Source organism: Delphinus delphis, chromosome 12 (genome assembly GCF_949987515.2).
Source record: "Delphinus delphis chromosome 12, mDelDel1.2, whole genome shotgun sequence".
In the NCBI taxonomy this organism is placed as follows: Eukaryota; Metazoa; Chordata; class Mammalia; order Artiodactyla; family Delphinidae; genus Delphinus; species Delphinus delphis.
Window position 1 is genome coordinate 59,342,282 of NC_082694.2, and position 16,754 is coordinate 59,359,035.

At 39.2% G+C, this 16,754-nt stretch overlaps 1 protein-coding gene across 1 annotated transcript in view; it reads right to left on the bottom strand.

Moving 5' to 3' along the window:
* Positions 1–16,607, bottom strand: part of ARHGEF33 (Rho guanine nucleotide exchange factor 33) — a 48,679-nt gene extending 32,072 nt beyond the window's left edge. The window contains exons 1-7 of the mRNA XM_060027542.1: positions 16,373–16,607; positions 13,625–13,674; positions 5,129–5,293; positions 4,685–4,806; positions 3,655–3,797; positions 1,093–1,152; positions 39–263 (exon numbers count right to left, since the gene is read on the bottom strand). Of these exons, the coding sequence (XP_059883525.1) occupies positions 39–263; positions 1,093–1,152; positions 3,655–3,797; positions 4,685–4,806; positions 5,129–5,293; positions 13,625–13,674; positions 16,373–16,607 (1,000 nt within the window). The remainder of the gene's footprint in view (positions 1–38; positions 264–1,092; positions 1,153–3,654; positions 3,798–4,684; positions 4,807–5,128; positions 5,294–13,624; positions 13,675–16,372) is intronic.
* Between the last annotated feature and the right edge of the window lie 147 nt (positions 16,608–16,754).

The window sequence follows — 16,754 nt, forward strand, 5'->3', positions numbered from 1 at the left end:
AATATATAATAAAAAATAAATTACCCCTTGGGACTTACCAGCTAAAGAGGTTTCACATAAAATGTTTTCCAAGGAGCTGTGTCTGCCCTGGCCAGCTTCCTTGAGTTTATCTGGGTGGTCTTTCGTGACATATTCTTCACCCCATTCTTTACTATCCTTTGGCTGCCTCCACACACCAGGTGGAAGATGGCCCTTGTGTTGGATATCAGCCGAGAGGCAAGTCTTAAGGTTTTCTTCTGCTTCTGGAGTTGTTGGGTTCATTCCTGAAAAATAACGTCTGCCATCAAGTTCTGATCGTTTAAAGATTATATTTGTTACGAACTCTTAAATATTATGCCTCTGCTTGGGTACAATTATCCCTTGAGGATTAAATATATCAATTAAGGATTAAAAGCCTCCACAATTGCAAAGCATCACCTTTTTCTGTTTGTGGTCTATGTTCTCACTCTTCGTACACAGTCTCTACTGAATAAGGACTTTTAAAAAATAAATTTATAAAATAATGTAACTAACTTATAATAGTATGTATTGACTCCTCATACCTGCTGCCTCTCAGGTGAGCACACCAGGGAAGAAAATACAGAAAGAGGAGGAAGAAGGGTGCCAAACACAATGTCTTATTTTGGAATTTGTCCTTCTTGGCCTTAATGATGGTAAGTTTCCCAAAGGCAGGAGGAAGGGAGGGAGGGAAGATGAAATAATTTATAAAATTCTGGTGAATTATCTCTTAAATAAACAACTTTTTAAATTACATAAACTATAAGGTGTGTGGTCCACAGAACACTTATGTCATGCTACCTACACCTGTGAGTTCTCAGCAAGTGTAAATTCATTGGTAACTAAAAGGAGACCAAAGGAACCAAGAATACTGGTTTTGTCTTAAACTTCTCTGCCCCTTCTCTCTCTTTGGGTTTCACTGAGTCACCAACCTAGTCCAGCACACGTCTTGGAATCTTAGTAACCATAGTGCTTTACCTCGCTTGGGTTCTTTCATGCCTGGTTTGGGACTTAGGGAGTAGAAACAGGGAAGGTAGAAGAAGGGAAAGGGGGGAATTGCTAGAAGAAAAGAGAACTCAGAGAAGAGCCACTCACCAGGACCCATCATGCCCTTCACATTGCTATCTGCTACATGCATGGATCTGGCCTCTTGAGCTGCGGAAGAAGGAAAGCTTTCAGTCAGTATTCATTTCACTATCATAGACTGGCACCTGCTATGAGCTAGGAACAGGGATAGACTCACAGAGCTTACCTTTGACTGGGGGAGCCAGAGCAGTTAAAAAAGAAAAAAGAGAATTACAATATAGTATGATAAGTACTATTTTCCCATTTGTAAAAAGATATAATAAGTGGTACTTAACGCATAGATAACCCTAAGAATTAAATCAGATAACATTTCTAAACTGCACACAGCAAGAGTTAATTATTGCCTAACTATGATGATGAGGATGGTAATGCTGAGCAGAGCCAAAACGATGCATTTAAAATGTAAGGCAGACCCTGTCGAGCCTCTGCTTAGCCCTCCAACAGCTTCCCATTTCAGTGCGAAGGCCCAAGATCTTAGATTGATCTTAAGGCCCTGCAATACCTGCCCCCTCCCCTGCCTGATATTTTTCTTTCTTTAAAAAAAAACCAAAAAACCCACATCTCCTATTGTCTCCCTGTTCATTCTGCTTTAGCCCCACTGGTCTTCTTGCTATTGCTTGGGCACATCAGTTATGTTCCTACCAGGACCTTGGGGCTGTTCCCTTCCCTCCACCTGATATCCATAAACTAACTTTCTCACTTCCTTCAGGTCTTTACCTGGCACCCTCTCTAAAATTACACCTCTGTTTCCTTATTTGTCATCACATCTAACATACTACGTGTTTTATTTGTCTTGTTCATTGTCTGCTTCCTTCAGAACAAGAACTCCAAGAGGGAAGGACTTTTTGTTGTTTTGTTCACTATGAAATCCCACCACCTAAATCAGTGCCTGGGGTGGATGGATGGATAGAAGGAAGGGTAGTGGGACGGCTACACCTTGACTGCAACCTCATGAGAGACCTTGAGCCAGAGGCACCCAGCTAAGCTGTGCACAGATTCCTGACTCAGAAAAACTGACATAATGAATGTTTGCTATTTTAAGATACTGAATTTGGGGTCAGTAGTTAACAATGGCACCATTTTATAATTAACAGTGGGTAAGCCCACGCTTTCTAAAAGTTTGGTCCTTCGACCCTGAGTTTTAACATAACCTACCACCGATCGTATCCAGAATGTCTTACTACAGCACATTATCCCCAAATTTCTGTAGTAACTCAGTAGAATAAACTATATTATATAAGCCATACCCATATAACAAGGAAGAAAGGAGAATTTGCCACCAAACAGCGAGTTTAAATCCACCTGGGCACTTTGGAAATATAACTTTTTTTTTTTTTTTTTGCAAATATAACTTTTAATCTTTTATCTTGTGAACATGGTCAGCTGCCCCAGGCTTGACATTGATCTGACCTCTACCTTCAAGTCCATTCTATATTCTTCCCTAACAAGATCATCCTTTTATGTCATGGTCTCTATGACACGGAGCAAAGAAAGTAGGACGACCTGTGATGAACCCACTCCCCAGATGGATCAAATGAGTTTTCCCAGGCTGTACCTATTGAGTCTCTAAAATAAACTACTCAAATGGGTAAAAACTAAAAATAAAAAAACAAATCTGTACTTTAAAGTTAATACCTATTAAAAGCCACTTGATTAGGAGTTTGAAATTCAGTTATCCAAAGCACATTTATTGTCTTTGAATATATGAGCCACATTGTTTCTTAAGCCATAAGGGTAGAAAACCACCAGTGCTGCCCTTGAGGAGCTTACAATTGATCTAGAAGTCACTGAGCCTCTTTTGGAGACTTTCGACATGAGACCAGAATAAGAGGAAAATTCACCCAATGTTAATATCTACATTCATACTCCTTCGTATAAGGTGCTTGCTAGACATTGTTGAGGATACAAAGATGTAGCAAACATGTAATCAAACATGGTTAACGACATCGCTTGGAAAGCCAGTCTCTTCAGTACTGCCACATGCAATTATTTGCTAACATCTGTTCCATCATCCCAGATCAGGGATGTGCCTGTGGCTGTTTCAGCCCACAAACAACACCAGATCAGTTTTCCAGACAAAGGGGAGTACAGAGTTAGATTGTTGCTGACATCACTGTCTGCCAGTTAGAGCAGATATGAATTTCTCATATCCGTGAAAACTTGGCTGAAAAAAAAAGGAGAACACACAATTTTATGTCTATGCAGAGAGAAAAGGATTGAGAATAATGTAGAAAAGAAAACAATTTATTAGAGTGGATAATTTAAAAATTTTTTCTCCTATGGCTGATATAGTATTATTGTGCAGTAAGTTATTTCCAATCCATTTGAAACTTAGAATACCCAGATTAGTATTTTCCCCCAAAAGAAAATCTTTTAAAATTGGACAGACTCTCCCCATCTCTTAGATCCCCTGGATTCTTCTATATTCCAGTTACAAAAGGAAAAATTCTGAGCAATACACCATTTTCCTCTAATAAGGATGGATGATGTAAGCCTATTCTCAACGTTACTTAAGCCCTAGGAACCAAGGAAGAACTACTTGGCTAATTCAGTATGGTGTGTGAACTGTACCTTTTTCATAGGCCTGAGAAGGCAAAAGGTTTGTAAAGTCTTCACTTGGAAGAACAGGTTCAGGGATGTTGATGGAACGGAAAGGACTTCCTTGTGCTTGAGCAGGTCCGGCCTGTGAGCCATGTTCTTCTTTTTGAGTTTTCCTAAGGAAGGAAAACAAAGGATCTTAATACATGATGGGGTAAGAAGAGAGCAAGTTCAGAATAGGTCAAGGAAACTCCTGAACCCTACAAAATTGCTGTTTTTATAAGTTAAAAACAGTTAAATACTAGCAGTTTGCATGACTCATTACCAAAGCTGGAGAAAAAAAATCAAACATCTACAAATCACCTTCTAATTGTAATATCTATATTCATATTTTTCTGTTACTGGCTTCCCTGTGGTCAAGACCTTCGCAGAGTTTACAGCGGTGTCAGTTTGCTTGGGATGATTTACATTCTCTTCACAAACCAACACAAAGGTAGCAGGAAGGAGCAGGTCCTCAACTGAAAACAATGAACCATTCTCCAGGGTCACACACATATTATTTCTATTTTAAACCTGATAATATTAAAACATATAACAAAGAAGATTATGTCTGTTTATTGGTGAAGCTTTACTTGATTCAACCTGGTGGAGAGATTGTTTAACATAAATTTATTTTCAATGATCAAAGTCAAATAATAGTATTAGAGAAATTTCAGAAAACTAATAAAGAAAGAAAATCACTGGTGACCCCACTATCTTAACACAGTCGTAATTTAAATATATCTTTCTAGTTGTTATTTTACATGTTTTTACAGTTGAAATTAAATTCTACATGGCACTTTACATCCTTTTCATTTAACTTCCTATTGTATTAAGTGCGTTTTCTATTACCATTCATTTTTAGTATTAACCAACTTTTATGCTGCATAACCTCCATCACATGCTGGCCCATGGAGCCCAGTGGCCAGCTGTACACCAAGAGTGGGGAAGGTGTTCCTGGTGCCTTTGTACAAGCCTCTGCTTACGGGTTTGCCTTTGGTCAATTTTTTGGTCAGACACTCACTTGGCTTTAACTTTTCGAGATTCTCTTCGCTTCTCCTGTTGAAGCTGTTCAATTTTCTGTTGCATTTCTTCTTGTTTGGAAGTAATGGCCTGGATCATTGACATGGCATTGCTCAACTCTTCCTAAAAAATAAGAATTGATATGTATTTAACCTGGTATATGAAGTAAAAGTATATAACATGATATCTAGTACACAGTAAGCTTTTAATACATACTTGTTGAATCAACGAATGAGAGATAACAATTTTACTTCTATTGTAGCTTCTAATTTTAACACAGAGATCCAAGAAAGTAAAAACATGATATAGATATTTTTCCATGAAAATTAGTGAATGGGTCAGAGGAATACTCTTGTATTTGGTTGCTAGGCAAAAAGGCAAGTTTTCTACTTCTGTTACTAAGACCAGGAATCTCTCTTCAGCAGGGAAATAGAGAGGGGCCCACCTTAAAATAGTTCAATGAATTCTTCATCTCAGTAACTTTTTCTTCCATGGAACATTTGCAGCTCTTAACCTTCTCTTCCAAAGCATATTCTCCATGTTGAATTCTTGACAGTTCTTGCATTGCTTCTGTGAAGCCAGTTTTGAGTTCAGAGGCTAGAGCCTGCAACTAAATAATACACAAAGAGTGAATTCAGTTTGCTATAAATTATTATAAATGGTATCACTGACACCTCGGACGTTTCTCTTGTTTGAGAAATCAGGCTCTTGAACATGTGCAGAACTCATTTACTAGAAGACTAAAGTTTGGACAACTTAAGGAAACCTTGGCCCCATTCATCTAGGAAAAAGAGGATCTTCTTTATATCACACATGCTGAAGTTTGATAGTGACAGGAAAGCAAGCAATTTTAATTAAGTTGGCAAGTGCTTCTGCAAGCTACTATTTATTCTCACACTTTTGATTAAAAAGAGATTTACTTGAAAAGCAACATATGCGTGTGAAAGACAGTGTCGATCTGTAACTCTTCAAATTCCATGAAAGAAGGGATGTTGAAGAAATTCAGATATTTTTTCCTTAAAAAATGAAACGATAAAAAGAGTAATAATTAAGCATATCTGAATATTTCTTTGAAAGGGAATAAGTTGTTTTTTTTTAAAAATATTCTTGGATGATATCATGGAAAAGGAGATAATGGTATTTCCAGTGGCAGGAAATAGCTACAACAGTAGAAGTTCAGCACATTGATAGTGATGTGAATCATCTTCAGCCATCAAGCCCAGTTGTGTAGGAATGCACACTGGATTTTTATTGTCAACTTCCAACCATGAAAAGGGTGTCAATTTTGGAGTCAGACAGGGTATAAATCCTAGCATTCTCCTACAAGTACTAAAACCCCAGCCAAGCTGGTTAACCTCTTTGTAGCAGTTTCCTCATTCATAAAATAGCTGTGATAACATTTCACTAGGCTGTCTTGAGAATTAAATGAGTAAATGTAGGTAAGGTACCTGCCACAGCATATGCTTGATACATAAAATGTGTTCAAGAAATTTTAATTCTTTTCCCCCTTTAAGTAGCAAATCAGAAAGTTAAGCACAAACAGAAATGTAGAGAAAATGGAGCACTTATAAAGTTCAGTTTTATTTATTTTTATTTATTTATTTATTTTTTTTTTTTGCGGTACGCGGGCCTCTCACTGTCGTGGCCTCTCCCGTTGCAGAGCACAGGCTCCAGACGCGCAGGCTCAGCGGCCATGGCTCACGGGCCCAGCTGCTCCGCGGCATGTGGGATCTTCCCAGACCGGGGCGTGAACCCGTGTGCCCTGCATCGCCAGGCAGACTCTCAACCGCTGCGCCACCAGGGAAGCCCCAGTTTTATTTATTGAATAAATGAAAAAAGCATTTTCAACAGACAGAAAGTTAAGATAATAATAACAATAAGATAATAATAACATTACTTTCATAATATTTATGATCTTACACTCTGCTAAGCAGAGGAATGCTTAGCTCCAGATTGCTTTTTACAACAGAACTTTTTAGAAGGTTTACTCTACAATTAAAAGTATCCACCAAGTATGCTTATTTTAAAGGGATGGAAATTAAAGTCCAGTACCTTAACAAAATTTCTTCAAATGTATATATCTAAACACTTTTAGAACCTGATTATCCAAATGGTTCCAACTTGCAGTGGCATCTCCAATTATAAGAAGACTTACTCTCCTACACCGTATTTTCAAAATATAGGGTTTTGTGGTTCACTGTGCTTCACAAAGTTTTCTTTCGAGGGCTAGGAGGAGGGGGAAATATGAGGAACCAAAGAGGTCATTCTGAGGGAAAAAGCACGCCCTGTCAAGTGTTTGGAGCTGAAAGATTGGGAAACAACGTGAGCAATCTGTTTTTCATTCCAGTCATTTTTAATTTTAATTAATCTCTGTGATGGATTTCGGCACATGTCCTAATTCAGTTGTCATGATGGATTAAATCACCAGATCAACTACATTTGATCTGGTAATTTTTATTATATAAATTCATCTTCTGTGAGCAAAATGAAATCGATGACCATATAAAATCAAAGCAAAACCTAGGCAAGTTTTAAAATTGAAGGAAGGAAGCCTGAGATTCACTCACATTTCCTGCTTGAAAAAAAAAAAGGGAACCACTTTCCAACAGAAATAGGTTTCATTTTCACTGCTCCCTTAGGTGGATGTGTGGAGTTTTCCCCAGGAGGCAAAAGGAAGCAGCAGAGCCCTGGGGAAAGGATTTTCCTCACCTGTAGAACCCCAGTTCTCAAAAAATTAAGAATTATCAATACATTTCACTAACAGCCAGGTTGTATAGGGACTTTGGGAATTCTGAAACCATTTAGAGCTATGAGCCCATTTCCTTTCCATGTATTACTTTGAGCTCCCTAGATACCTGCCACTGAAGTAACACTACTGCTTTATAAACAGCTTCACAACCACTGATCAGCCAGGGAGCGGATGCCATAGTGAATACAATCACACACCTGAGACAACAGGTCATTTTTAAGGTGCTTGGGGCTCTTAAAATCTTTAGCTGCTACAGACTGGTTTTCTGGTACCAACTAGCCATTCATTTGTGAATAAAAAAATACTCTGAAGACATGGACTTGTCTTTTTCTGCTCTCTCTGCAGCTTTCTTATTTGACAGCCCGCAGCCCACCCCCAGGATTAGAAATGGGTGTCTACCTTGTTCTCCAGCGAGTTGAACACGTTCCTCATCTCGTTGATTTTTTCATGAAGCTGCTCTAGAGAGGTTATGATCCCTCCATCCTGCCGCTGGAGGCGGGCTCCCACTGGAGGCAGGTGCAGGGAAGACTTGTACTTCGAAGCCTACGGTCCACAGAGGGCATCTTAGGCTCAAAGAAATAGGGGAGGGGAGTCCGAATTCTTCCTATTTCATGCTCTTAATTTCTGTCTCTCAATTTCTTTTACTTTCTTGGCTTCTTAACTCTTCTCAAGATGAATTTTAGTCAATGTCTTCCCATTTTTTTTCCACCAAAGATCCCTCAAACTAAATTTTCATGAATTATGTAAGTTGTTCCACCTTGTTTTTTACAGACTTCTCTCTCCTTCCTTTCTGTCCCATTATTAAGGTCAGAAGGCTGCTATGAAGCAAATTCAGGGACTGTGCCTGTGCCTTGAGAACTCTGCAAAGTCATAAATGTCAAGATTTGAGAAATCTCCACAAGATATGCCAAATTCTTGCAACACCTGTCTAAAGGCTCTACAGGAGCAAAAGCCCAGGTATTTTGAAGTAGCACATGATGGCAAGGATGGCAAGGTAACTGCTTTGGCTTCCCCCTAAATTGTGGCTTCTACAGAAGGAACAGGTTCTTTCTGCCAGCTGCCACTTCCTAATTGTAGGCCTCTGTTAATCCAATGCAACAAACTAATCCATTGCAATTAATTTAATGCAGTGATTTAAAACACAAAGTAGGTGAGTCATTTGATCAGTCAAGAGTAAATTTCCCAAACCTACTCGTCTACACTCCCTGCAGAGGTTGATCCTTAAAGCATTCTCACAGGGCACTATTGAGGCTGCTGTGAAGCCCATTGGGCTGGAAATTTATCTTATCCATCCTTGGAAGCAACACAGGTCTAGCAGAGTTAACCTCTCTGGAGTTAAAAGGACATTCCTCAATGCTAAAAAGAGACTGAGGCTCAAACAGGGCTTACAAATCCTAGAAAATGTTCAGTGGCAGTTTTGATGATGAAACCTATTACTGCAGGACTGGTTCCCATAGTTTTTCAGTTAGAGTTTCTTTGGGTACATAACTCATTTTCTTAAATTATTTTCATTACAGAGAAAAATAAAGAAGAAAAAAGAGAGTCACCCCAGATTTCATTAATATAACCATTAACATTTTGGCATATTTCCTTGTAATTTGTGCTGTGAATATAAATGCAGATATTTATATTGTTGAAATCACACTAAAGATATATTTTGATTCTGCCCTCCCCTTTTTTTTTCTTCTGGCTAACATTCTTATAAGCCCTTTCCCTTAGCCTTCAAATTTTTATCTAAGTAGGTATTTTTAATGGCTATATAATATTCCATCCTACAGATGCGCCAGAGTTTACCTACCCATTCACCCTTGTTGGAAATTTTTGTTGTCTGTAATTTTTTTTTTTTTTTTTTTTGTGATACGTGGGCCTCTCACTGTTGTGGCCTCTCCTCTCCCATTGCGGGGCACAGACTCCAGTTGCGCAGGCTCAGCGGCCATGGCTCACAGGCCCAGCGGCCATGGCTCACAGGCCCAGCTGCTCCGCAGCATGTGGGATCTTCCCAGACCGGGGCACGAACCCATGTCCCTTGCATCGGCAGGCGGACTCTCAACCACTGCGCCACCAGGGAGGCCCTGTTTGTAATTTTTCAATATAAAATAATGCATTGGAATAGAATGTTTTTTATTTTTTTAAATTATTTATTTATTTTTAAATTATTTATTTATTTATTTATTTTGCGGTATGTGGGCCTCTCACTGTTGTGGCCTCTCCTGTTGCGGAGCACAGGCTCCGGACGCGCAGGCTCAGCAGCCATGGCTCACAGGCCCAGCCACTCCGTGGCATGTGGGATCTTCCCGGACCGGGACACGAACCCACGTCCCTTGCATCGGCAGGCGGACTCTCAACCACTGAGCCACCAAGGAAGCCCCTAGAATGCTTTTTATTTAAAGATTTGTATGTATTTCAGGTTATTTCCTTAGGATAAATTCCTAAATATGAAATTACTGTGAGTCAAAGGATGTTAGGTTGTATTGACCCAAAGGGCAATCTACCGTATTAGAAGGAGACAACGTATTTAATTAATTAATAATTATAGAAAATGTATTTGACCAGAGGGTTTGAAAAGTTATAACAATATGGTTGTATATTCTTAGAAACATGCTGTATGATGTGCGATGTCCTAAATTAGCGTATTCAGAGAAACATGTCTCAGACGAGATGTATGAAACATAGGCGGTATAATTGGTGGAAGCTGAAGAGTCTACACTGCTAAGGCTACAAGTGAGGCAAAAACACAGCTGGAGTTCAAATCATTAGTGTGAGGGTTGAGCTAGAAGTAAATTGCACAGTTGCCACATCTGTTGCCTTAATTGGGGACACCCGACCCCCACTTCTTACGTTAACGGAATCATAATTTTAGAATACATATTCAAAATTAAGTAATCAAGGCTGAAGCAACACAGTGTGACTTTGGAGAAGATATTGGGGTGGACTTTGAGAGGGCCATGTGCAGTGGACCAAGGACAGGAAGGAAAGGGGACGGACTTGCATTCAAATAAAAGGAAGTATACTAAGCTAAGGAGCAGTCAGCGTGTCCCCGCTGATTCACCTGGTCCACAGTAATTCTACCTGGAATGAACTGGGAGATGGTAGTACTCATTCTCCTGTTCCCTTCTGTGACCCGATTTAGGTCATGGTACCTTACTGTTACCAAGGAGGTCACATCCATTGAACGAACAGGGAACCAATTTGGGGTACAAACATTTTAACACTTTTTCTGCATTTTAACTATTAATTTTCATACAAGGTTCCACCAATTTACACACACACTCATCAGATATAAATACTATTAATTACTGTATCTTTTAATTTGCTAATTAGGTAGTCAAAAACTAATACTCCTTGTTTTAATCATTGTTTCTTTGAGCTTCAACCTTTTCTTCCATTTGTTAGCCATCTGTAATCTTACTTTGGGAAATTACGTTCTTTGCCCGTATTCTACCGGGGTTTCAGAAGTTTCCTTTTTATTAATTCTATGAACTATTTATACATCATTAAACCTCTGTAATATTTTGGTAGGAATTTTTCCAATTTTGTTATTTGTCTCTGAATTTGTTGAAAATATTTTTACATTGGGAAAATTTTTAATTGTGATGTGATGAACGCTCTAACCTTTCCCTTGTGATTTCTTCCAGTGCTTTTTTACTTAAAAAGACATTTCACATCCAGAGACAAAATAAATATTCACTAATTCTAAACTTTTATGGTTTTTAAAAATATTTAATCCTTTCATCCACTTTTGAGTTTATTTTGATTAGAGTATGAATTGAGAATCACTTCTTTCTTTTGCAAAGAACCAGACAATTTTCCAAATACCATTTGGCACCAGCCTACATGACTGCATCAGACCTCTTGGCTCAAAGCGATATATACATCTCACGATATTCATTCATTCATTCAACTAATATTTATTGAATATGTGTTGTGTTCCAGGCACTATACTTTATTCTGAGAGTTCCACAGAGAGCAAAATGTACTAATCCCTGCCCTTGGAGCTTACATTCTAGAGAAGGAGACAGACAGTTAAAAAATAAATAAGCAAGTTAATATTTACTATAATGTCAGGTAGGGATGGGGGAGTCTATTGAGAAAATAAAATAAGGAGATAGAAAATGGCTGAAATGTCATATGTTGCTTCAACTTTCGATGTCACAGGTTTTTTTTGTTTTTTAATATTTATTTATTTTGGCTGCGCCGGGTCTTAGTTGCGGCATGCTGACTTCTTCATTGCAGCATGCATGTGGGATCTAGTTCCCTGATCAGGGATCGAACCCAGGCCTCCCACATTGGGAGCGCAGTCTTACCCACTGGACCACCAGGAATTCCCGACACTTCAACTTTCATATTTTGCTCTCCCTTTTTAGTATAGATTGTATCTATTATAGTTAATTTCTCCCTGCATCCCTCCTTCCTCTTCCTCTTCTTCTTTCTTTACTTCTCCTCCTTCATCTTCTTTTGGTTAAATGTTGCTTGGAGTAAACAGACTGGGGCTTAGGAGACATTCTTTTAAAACAAGGATGGGGTTGTAATCACAGCATCACAGAGGTCATATAGGCCAACTTCACTTCTACTGCTTCACTTGTTCCTCTGTGAACAGATGTACTTGGATTTGTGATGCAATAAGAGAATGAGGCCACCCCCACTGCAGCTATATTTAGCCAACATTCAGGGAGTGACCTACATTAAATCTATAATAGACTTTAAATCATACCTGAGTTTAAAGAGGTAGTCACACTCATTCAAATGCCATACAAAGGTCAGATGTTAACAGAGGGGAGGTGGGCGGGGAAGGCTTTTGGAGGTCTTGGACAAGTAAAGCATCAAATCAGCACTGAGTGAAGACTCACTCTGGTTTCCAGACCTTTGTTCAGGCTAGTCCCTCTGCCTGAAATACCCTCCCACATATCCACTTACCAATGATCAACTCGTCCTTAAATGCCTGCTCCAAATCCTTCAGTCAATATTAATTCATCCCTGTCCAAATTCCATAGAATTTTATCAATACCTCTGTTGTAATTCTTCCAACAGCCTACCTTGTATGAGCTATTTATTGTATGGACACTTAAAAATCAATGAGAATGTCTGTTTCATCTGTTTCATCTCCCGTTAGGCCAAGCAGAAGACTTTGCACGTAGTAACTGCTCAATAAATATGCATTAAGTTGAAATGAGGCTGTTTCCTTCACCCCTTCTCATTGCTGGTCTGGTTCTAGGAGCAACATGATTAAAATGTTTTCATAATCTTGTGTTGGCTTGCCCTAGTTGGGTCCACAGCAATGATCTCTTGCATGATATTTTTGGGAACTAGTTGTTATTTTCACTTTACTGTTACTTAAACTCAACAAATCTAAATTACATTTCCCCCAAACTACCTGCTCCTCTGGATTCCTATATCTCTATTTGGGAGACCACTCTTTTTCCTAGTTACCAGGGCTTAAAACCTTAGAGCCAACTTTGATATCACCTTTTCTCCCAACCCCCATCAAACCCTGTCAATTCTTTCTTCCTTCTCATGTATTCCAGATAACAATGTCTTAAGTCTAGAGAGGAGCATGGGTTTCCCTAACCCAAGCTCCTTTTACATTACAAATTATGTCAGAATAATCTCTATGATTTTTAAGGACAGAAATTTACTTTAAATCACATGCGGAAGATAGAAGCCAAAGTAATGCTATGTAGAGAGCCAAAGCAGCCCAACGTGACTCTTGTTGCAAACATATTACATAAAATTTTGCAGAACATTTATCTCCCTTGTAAATCAAATTATTCCCATTGTTTAAAAAGAGATTAAAGTTTTTTCTATTATCGTATTTGAACACTTGCAATATTAACCCCCTTTTATTTTCAGTTCTCCCTGCTAAAATAAGAAACTAAGAAAAGTAGATCTCTCACTCCTGACTGAAATGTTATCGCACAGTGTAATGCCAGGTTGATGGAGGCAACAGGAAGAAAAGCAGCGTTGATGTGGGAGTGGTGGTGCTGTAATTTATAAACTGGATAAGTTGTCCTTCAGTCATCAGTTTTCTCAAAAGTACAATGTGAATGGTACTCTCGTCCCTGCCTATCCCACAACCTTAAGTGAAGAAATACAATGATATATGTAGAAGCTTTTATGAGTGCCAAAAAAATTTGTACATAAAGGACAGTCATCACTGTGACACATAGGAGAGCTCAAAACAATCTGTGTCTTTACCTGGTAAATCTGTGTGGAAGGATTATTCATCGGCTTATGTTCATTCTCTCCTGTAGGGAGAAAGAGCTTTGTTTAATCAACACAATTCATTCTGTCCCTATTCTCTTCAGACACATGCAGGGAATAAGGGGACTTATAGGATCCTAAATCTGTGCCTGCACGACAGGAAGCCAATGATTCAACCAGAACAGAAGATAAATTGGTGTAGGTGATTTTATATTACATCCTAATGACCAAACCATATCTACCTGATGTAACTCTTATAGTAGAAAACCATGCTTTACCGTGGTGGGGAAGTTTCTCAATCAAACTGAATGACGAGTAATCATTAAATAGTCAGAAGGGAATGCCCATGAAGGGTCTCTCTCTGATTTTGGGGGCTGACTGAGGTTTACTTGAGGGGGTAGTTCCACAGTCAGGAAGGCATCTATTCAGTTGTCACTTTATTGTTCTCAGGAGGCCTCTATAAAGTATCCCTTACTTCTCCTGCCTCTGATCCTCGCTAAACCTCTGAACTTTGCCCTTCTGTCACTGCCCAGATCAGCTAAGGGAACCTTGCCATCCTCCTGGACAAGAGGGTTGATAGAAGGGAATTGTCAATGCAAAGGGTCTGGGAATGATGCAGGCAGAAAGAAAACAATACTGTCAACACCAGAGACTGTGAAACACAGGTCAAACACAAAGGAAGTAGTAGGTTATAAATACCATTTATACCTAGGGAGGAAAAAAGGTTGGCCTAGAATGTACTTTTTAGAATCACATTGGTTGGCTCTGAAGATGAGGCAATCCATGTAAAACATGCAGCCCACATGAAGCCCTTTACTCATCCACTTAGCTACATCTCCTTTGTATGAATTGTATGAATTGAATCACATTGTATGAATCAAGCAGTTTATAGATGAAACCCCTGGTTGCAAATATTTGGTTGTATGAATGTGTATATTGTTCTCCTAAGACATGCAGGTATAGTGAACCCTTCCTTAGAGGAACCAGCCTCGGTATGTTAAGTTCATAATACGTAACCTCAGCCCAGAATTTATACACACTGAGGGCTGTCCCTATAAAATCCAGATGGTTAGAGATTACCAAAATTCCCTACACAAGCTTGAGTAAAGATTACTTAGCCCATTTTATGCTATGTCCCAACAGCCTGGTATAATGTCAAGAACCAGAACTTGGGAACAGAGACCAGGCTCCCGAATCAAACGTTGATAGGTCGTGGTTTGTAGCCTGACTTCTCTATGACTGTTTCTTCACCTGTCTATTGGAGATGATAATAGAACCTACTTTTATATGGTTGATTCTATATGGTAAAGATTAAAAGAGAAAGCCCTATGTTTCTAGGCCAGCCTAGGAGGTGTTGGATGTCTGTTAGTTGAATATGTATCTTGGCCTTATTCAGCAGGTCGTTCTGAGGCAGTCCCAAAGTTATTACTAAGAAAAGTAACATAACTACTCAAATTGTATGTATACATGTTGCATTTCCTGTTTCCCCAGCACCAAGTCTATGCTCTTCGTGGTCATTCTACTATGACAAGGCAATGAGAATAGTCAGGTTAACATATTATCATGTTTTGAGACAAGGGCAAGACAAGCCCACAACATACATTTCTTAAATCCTGAACCTTAAAGCAAGACATAGGAGAAATCTAACCTTGCTTTGTTTTGGTTTTTTCCATGGTGCCTGTTGCTTCTCTCCTCCAGCTTACTCTTCAACATTGCATCTTCATTGTCCCTGTATCAGGCCATCCCTTCTTCCCCGGACCTGTCAGTTGAAATCAAGAGTAAGGGAACAAGTGAAGTGACTGGATTTACTTTATGTGTTAACTTTAAAAAACTGAAATGAACACAGCTATTAGAAGCAACAGGCATTGTGTGCAATTTCAGAAGAGTGAAAATATTGTTGAGTAAATATTTAGCTTAAAACTCAAAGGTAGGGCTTCCCTGGTGGTGCAGTGGTTAAGAATCCACCTGCCAATGCAGGGGACATGGGTTCGAGCCCTGGTCTGGGAAGATCCCACATACCGCAGAGCAACTAAGGCTATGTGCCACAACTACTAAACCTGTGCTCTAGAGCCCACGAGCCACAACACCCATGTGCCACAACTACTAGAGCCTATGCTCCACAACAAGAGAAGCCCCCACAATGAGAAGCCTGAGTGTAGCAACGAAGACCCAACGCAGCCAAAAATAAACAAACAAAGCAAATAAATAAATAAATTTATATTTAAAAAACTCAAAGGTAAATATCTTGTGGACAAGTATGAAATTCATTACTTAAAATTATGGTAGTCTTTAAGATACTATTTTGGGGATCAAATAAATTAATTTAAACCCATTGATTTTATTAGCAGGGTATAGTTTAAGGAAATTAACTTGAGCAGGCATAAAGGCTAATATATCTGTTTCTGTTTAATTAAATAGTAAGTTCCTTGATGGCCTTATCCCCACTTTCTGCATCTGGTAGACTTTTTTACACCAGGAGATGCTTGTCAAATGTAGCCTGGCCGCCGTGACCATTAGACATGAAACTGCCAGTTCAGCATGAAATCTAACAAGCAAAAATAGTGTTGTGGACATTGGCCCTCTTTTTATCCATCTAGAATTTCCAATGATTGGGGAATTCCCCAACCTTATGAGGCTTGATCAGAGGCCTCCCATTATATAGAGGCTGAAAGTGCCAGGTTCTCCTAGCCTCCCTTGCAGCTAAGGTATGACAGGCACATGGTACCACTTTGATACACCCACCCCAACTGGCAGTTGCAGAAGAATTTCCTAAGGCAGATATACTTGATATCCTTTCTACTTTCTTAGAAATAGAAAGAATTCTTAAGACAGCAGCAGCAGCAGCAGCAGCAAGGAGGGTGGTGGTGACCATGATCTGGTACAGACAGTTTAGGTAACTCAAGCTGCTGCTGTTCTTGGTCCTTTCCTCACCAGAACAGCTGTACTGCATGATTTGGGGCACTGCTGTTGGCCGCATATCCCAAACTTGGTTCCCCAGTCTCCTAGCAATTCTATGAGCTGTCCATATCCTTTCAACAAATTCCTTTGCTGCATAAATTAGCCAGAGCTATTTTTTACTGCTTTGCAACTAAGAAACCTAACTGAAACAATAAAAATATATTAA